Genomic DNA, 6,858 nt, shown 5'->3' with positions numbered 1-6,858 from the left:
TCTTATGCTCAGGCTAGAAGGCAGATTCTAATGAAATCTGTAGAACCAACTTTGAATTAGACTTATGCTCTAATTGTTGAGGATTAAAGTCAAAGGAATACATCAGGAACATTATCACACAATGGGCTGAACTCAATAGCTGAGGGAAATGACAATACAACATTATGGAGCTCAGCAATAAAAGGAGGTTCAGTCCAGAAGAACAAAAGGAATTACAGTATATTTTATGATTATTGCAAGATGAAAGGACATAGTAAAGAAAACTATTGCCAACTCATTGGTTATCCGGCAGACTTCAAAGGTAGAAGAAAACAAGGAGCACCTACTGGTTACCAAGGAGCATCTATTGGTCATCAAGGAAGCTGGTCATTATCATCAAAGAGCATATGCCACACAACATGGAGGATTCATAGCTCAAGCTAGAGGAAGCTGTAATGCAGGGCAAACAGGTATGAGTGGAGCTTTTGAGAACCTTTGTGCTGGCACAGCACATGGGAACAACAACCATATGCAGGTGCAAGTCAAGGGACTCAAAATCCTGTACAGATGCAAAATGCACAACCATAGGGACAATCTCAGGGATCTACAGGTTGTGTCACTGTTACATTTACTCCAGAACAATATAGTCAAATCTTACAAATGCTCAACAAAGATAATGGTCCAGAAACATTAGCCAATATGGCTGGCACCATTAGTTCTTTTCTGGCTAGTAAACTGGGCAACGTTGGATAGTGGATAAAGGAGCAACAGATCATATGGTATCTACTCCTGAAATGTTATTTGATTTGAATGGCTATGCTAATAAATGCTCACTATTGCATTTACTTGATGGAAAACAGTTGCCTATTAGTCATATTGATAAACGTATATTGGCACAAGGGGACATCGGTGATGTGTTGTGTGTACCAGACTTCAAGTTTAACGTGTTGTCAGTGGCAAAGCTAACTAGAGAATTGCATTGTTTCATGTCTTTCAATCCTGATTTTTTCCTGATGTAGGACCTTCACACCGAGAAGGTGAAGGGGACAGGTAGAATGCACAATTACTTGTACTATTGGAGAAACATAATAGAGAATAAGATACCGCAATCATTGGCTGCTACTGTGACTCTTTCTACATCACAGTGGCATAGGAGGTTGGGGCATATTCCTCATAGAATATTTCAACAAATGAATATTTGTAAGGATACCAAGACAGATAATGACAGAACTTGTTCCATATGTCCTGTAGCTAAGCAAACTAGGCTTCCTTTTCCTCAAAGTACTAGTAGAACTACTAAACTGTTTGAGCTAGTTCATGATGATGTATGGGGTCCCTACAAAGTACCTACACATGGTGGTCATAGATTCTTTCTTACACATGTGGATGACTATAATAGAATGGTCTGAGTTTTATTGTTAAGGTTGAAGAGTGATGTCAATTGTATTCAAAGATTTTATGTCATTAATAAAGACACAGTTTGATAGTTCAATCAAGGTTTTCAGAAGTCATAATGGTACAAATTTCTTTATCTCACATTGTATAGATTTGTTCAGTAGTGTAGGAATTGTACATCAAAGTTATTGTATTCATACTCCACAGTAGAATGGAGGAGTTGAATGAAAGCACAGACAACTTCTTGAGGTAGCAAGAGCTTTCAGGTTTCAGGGTTCCATTCCTCTTACTTTCTGTGGATTATGTGTTTAGAATGTTTCTTATCTAAACAGGATCCCATCCACTGTTTTGGCAGGAAAGTCACCATTTGAGGCATTCTATGGGAGGAGTCCTAATCTACTACACCTAAGGGTACTGTGGTGCTTATTTTATACCACAAATGTGGGGTGCCAAAGTGACAAATTTGGAGCAAGAGCAATCCCAGCAGTGTGTATGGGATACTCTACCACTCAGAAAGGCTTTAGGCTATATAACCTAGCCAATAAATAGTTCTTTGTCAACAGGGTTGTTTCATTTAGAGAAGATACATTTCCCTTCAGTTCCTCCTGCTATCAACTTAGACCTCCTGATCTGGTAGAGTGTTGGGATGGTTGTCATGATCCCTTTATTCTTGAAACTAATATTGATGCAGATCCATTGAAGCCATCATCTATAGCTGAGCCAGTTCATATCCTCTCCAGTCCTTCTATTCCTCCTTTGAATTTAGGAGACTCTGTAGCAGGTGTCTCTGAGAATGATATTCTTGTATCAGTCCCTACTGCTGGTACTGACTTTCCCACTCTTAGTGGGGCTCCTTATGATAATGTACCAGATGTTACTGTTGCTCCAGGTTCATATGAGCTTACAGGCACAAGAAAGTCATGCAAAACCCCCCAGCCTCCTAGTTGGTTTAGTGACTATGTTCATAAGGGGTCCAAACCTCTATCACATGCTGTGGTGGGCACTGCTTATCCTTTATCAACATACATGTCATATGCTTCACTTTCAGACCCCTATTACAAGGTCATTTACAACATCTCATCTGTGAGGGAACCTGATACATATGAAGAAGCTCTTCATGTCCACAGTGAGTAACAACTATGTAGCAAGAACTACAGTCCCTTCAAGACAATCACACTTGGCAGCTGGTTGATCTACCTCCTAACAAGAGGACCATTGATTGTAAATGGGCATCCAAAGTCAAGTACAACGATAAAGGAGAGGTGGATAGATGCAAAGCTCGTTTGGTAGCCAAGGGGTATACTCAGCAGGAGGAGTTGGATTACCAAAAGACTTTTTCTCCCGTGGTTAAGATGGTCACTGTGAGTACTATCTTATCCTTGGCTGCAATGCATGGTTGGAGGTCCCATCAAATAGATGTATCCAATACATTCCTCTAGGGTGATCTTGTGGAGGATGCTTACATGGTTCCATATCCCGGTCTTCTAGGATAGGGGGAGTGTAGGAGAATATGCAAGTTACAGAAGTCTCTGTATGACTTGAAACAAGCTAAGCTTTGTGAGGCACTCCTCTCCTCAGGATTTGTTCAAAATCATCATGACTATTCCCTCTTCACTCAAGGATTAGGAAATGAGATGGTCCTCATCCTGGTTTCTGCGGATGACCTCCTCATCACAGGTTCATCTCCTTTTCTCATTCATGCAGCTAAGCTCATGCTCCATCAGCATTTCAACATCAAGGATCTGGGGGAGATGAGATACTTGCTTGGTCTTGAAATTACAAGGAGAACATATAGAATACTAGTATGTCAAAGAAAGTTTGCATTAGACCTTATTGCAGACTTAGGATTGGCTGGTTCTAAACCCGTTGGCACACCTATGGAGGTCTATCAAAGGTTCACCAGTGCAGAATTTGATCACAGCTATAAGACTGAGGGCAGTGCTGATGAGTTATTGTCTGATCCATCCCACTAACTATCAGAAACTGGTAGGGAAGTTGCTCTACCTAACAATGACTCGACCAGATATAAGTTACACAGTGCAGATTCTGAGTCAATTTATGTACACGAAAGAGATCACACATGGAAAGGGCTCTAAGGGTGGTGAAGTACTTGAAGAATGCACCTGGTTTGGGCATGTTATTATCTTCTAAGCCTTCAGCACAACTTACAGTATACTGTGATATAGATTGGGCCACTTGTCCAATGACAAGAAGGTCAGTTAGTGGCTTCATAGTCAAGCTAGGAGACTCCTTGATTTTTTGGAAATCAAAGAAGCAAAGTACGGTGTCAAGAAGTTCAGCAGAGGCAGAATACAGAAGTATGGCCAATGCAACTGCAGAACTAGTTTGGCTTATTGGACTATGTGAGGAACTGAAGGTAAAGCTGGAGTTGCCTGTTAAACTATATTGTGATAGCAAGAACAAAGCACATAGAAATTGACTGTCACTTCATTAGGGAGAAGATACAAGAAAGCCTTATACACACAGAACATGTGTCCACAAGCTTGCAGCTGGCAAATATTCTAACTAAAGGTTTAGGAAAGGTGCAACATAACTTCCTATTATCCAAGCTGGAAATGTTCAATTTGTTCACATTACACAATTTGAGGGGAAGTGTTAAAAGTGTCACGTGAGTAGGAATCCAGCTCGCACTTAGCTGGCAAAGAGTTTAATTTGTTAGATTAGTTACTAGAAGTGTGTGTAGGCAGTTATTCAATTCAACAGTGAAAATATTTCTTCATCTTCTCTTTTCCTCCTTAAGCTCGGATCTCTCTTAGCTCAAATCTAGAAGCATCCATCGCAAATGTTTGACAGACTGTAATTTTTTGTTTGGCCACCCTCTGATATTGTGGCCTTTCAAGATAGCAACGACCCTTTTCTGTCGCTTGAGCCATTTTCTCTTTGTGAGAATCAGTTGATATGATGATAAGTATAAAAAGCTGTACCCCTTTTTCCTTGTCATACGTTACCTGTTTGGAATATCTAAAGGGAATTCGAATTGAGTTAGCCATTATGTGAAGAAGAATAGGAGAATATAATCTGCAAATTCCTTTAATTTTCGACTTCGTCCTCTTATATCTCCTTTTCTCTGTACAGTACGGATACAGTTGGAAATCGAATGTGGGCACCATTTGTGCAGCATGTCCATGACATATCTTCTGAAGCTTTCATTTTCTCATATCAAAAAGTTTTGATGGGAATATGTTTTACTTTGCTAGATACGCTGATTTACGAAGATCTAGTACAAGGGAATAGATTTACTACATGGGAAAAGATTGGGATTTTTTTTTCCTTTTTGTCAAAAATCCTCCAATCATCTATTTTTAAAGAAAAGATCAATAAGATTATTTAAAAAATTATGTATGCTTGTTGAAGATATAACTAAATAATAAAAGCGTCTCTTTAATAATTTAAGAATAGGCAAAGTTTAAACTTTAATTTGATACTGCGCAGGGGCGGATGTAGCTTTTAGCTACGATTTCATCTGAATCTATAACTTTCGACACGAAGTATAGATATATCTAAAAATTTATCCAATCTTGATAAGTATTAGATTTGAACCCATAATTTTAACAGTACAATGAGTTTAATGCTGAGAATCTTAAAAGTTGAACCTGTTGAACTTAAATCTTGGATCCACCTGTGATTGTGCACGGAGTTAAAAAAAAGAAGACTTATGAAAATTGTGTTTTAAACATCTCATAATATTTGTGTTGCTATGACAACTTATTTATATATTAAAGAGCTTAAAGTTAAATTACTTTTAAATTTAGGAATTAATCTTTTTTTAATAGACAAAAAGGAAATAGGATTACATAAAGTGGAACGGATAGTAAATAACGTATAGTTTTCTTCTTTCTAAGTTTTTCGATATACTTTTTGACCATTATTGGAACAAAATCACCTACTCAACCAAAGGAATACACCATATATTATTTATTACTACAGTTGAATATGGTAGGAATATTATATTACAAGTACGGAACTGAAAAATGAAATCCATTTTGTCAATCCAAAGAATTTATGTGGAATAACTTTTCCAGATTGAGAACCATATCTGGATTGTGCTGCTTAAGATGCCAGGTGGATAAGCCATATCATGCCTTTATGGTGTAATGATCCAAAATGCCTTTGGATATTAACCAACTTGTTCTTTTGTTATACAATAGAAAACATATATTGTCACTACCCATCTTTAGTCCCTCTTATATAGCTTCATTCAAATTCAGATTTCTCAAATCAACCTTCAATATAGTTTTTCATCACTCTTCTTTTTACAACTTGCATAGCTACATTTCGAGATACAAAAGAAAACATATCTTCCTTTCACTCCGAATCATCAAGAAAACACTAGCAACCCATTAATTAAGTCATCTTTTTGAACTTTGAATATGGAAAGAGTGATGAAGTTGGCAGCAGAAAGTCCAGTGGTGATTTTCAGCAAGAGTAGTTGTTGCATCTCTCACAGCATCGAAACCCTAATTCGTAGTTTTGGTGCAAACCCTATAGTTTACGAGCTTGACGAACTTCGAAATGGGAGGGAAATGGAGAAAGCATTGGTTGAATTAGGGTGTAAGCCTAGTGTGCCAGCAGTGTTCAATGGGAAAGAATTGGTTGGTGGTTCTAATGACATCATGAGCCTTAATTTGAGGGGCAATAAGCTCAAGCAACTGCTCATAAGGGCTAATGCAATTTGGGTATAATACTAAATACTATATGTGAGTTTAGACAAATAGATAGCTGGCCAGTAATTGAGTATTTAATCAAACTGGCATAGTTGTTGCTAGCTATTTTTCTCACTTTCTATCTGATGTATTCGTGAGATGAACTTGGATAATAATAATATAAGCATGTTTATGTTTCATTTACTACATCTCGTACTTTCTTCTCTTGTCCAGTGAGAGAATTCAGGTAGTGATCTCACTACTATTATTATAAGCATTTTATGTTTCATTTACTACATCTCGTACTTTCTTCTCTTGTCCAGTGAGAGAATTCAGGTAGTGATCTCACTACTATCTTAATATATAGTATACACTTCATACATAATCAAATGTATTTTAGCTTGACCAAGAGTACAGATAATGCTAAAAATACTTTCATGATGCTAACATTACATTCAACTTTCATGGTGTTTCAGGTTACATATTCATAAAAACTGTAAGAAAATAATAAGAAGACCAAAACATCTGGCAAGTGGTAATCTAATTTGGCACGGGAAATCTAGGAAAGAGTTTCGTTTTTGTGCGCTAAGAGTGCATAGTAAGTATCATTTCTCCATCGAAAAAGACTGACCAGCAGATGACTTAAGTCCTACATACATCGAAGAGGAAGTGAAAGAACCTAGAATATAAGAGTAAGGCTTGAGATAAGTTGTACTTCACACTTTTATGTTCAATTATGTGCCAGAACGAAAACATCATAAGGTATGGACGAAAACGGACAATATTGTGTGCATGGATCAGGTTGTTAGGATTATATTTT

General features: G+C 37.5%; 1 protein-coding gene across 1 annotated transcript; it reads left to right on the top strand.

Annotated features, from left to right (window-relative positions):
* The first annotated feature begins 5,587 nt into the window (after window positions 1-5,587).
* Window positions 5,588-6,242, top strand: LOC109243806 (monothiol glutaredoxin-S1-like). The gene has a single exon (XM_019410800.1). It carries the CDS (start codon window positions 5,766-5,768, stop codon window positions 6,075-6,077), a length of 312 nt encoding a protein of 103 aa, XP_019266345.1. The 5' UTR covers window positions 5,588-5,765; the 3' UTR covers window positions 6,078-6,242.
* Window positions 6,243-6,858: the final 616 nt, after the last annotated feature.

The sequence above is a fragment of the Nicotiana attenuata genome, unplaced genomic scaffold (genome assembly GCF_001879085.1).
Source record: "Nicotiana attenuata strain UT unplaced genomic scaffold, NIATTr2, whole genome shotgun sequence".
NCBI lineage: Eukaryota > Viridiplantae > Streptophyta > Magnoliopsida > Solanales > Solanaceae > Nicotiana > Nicotiana attenuata.
This window is presented reverse-complemented; position numbering and strand designations above follow the sequence as displayed.

Bases quoted from the DNA above. Each gene is read 5' to 3' on its own strand.
- LOC109243806 (XM_019410800.1), top strand. From the start codon at position 5,766: ATGGAAAGAGTGATGAAGTTGGCAGCAGAAAGTCCAGTGGTGATTTTC.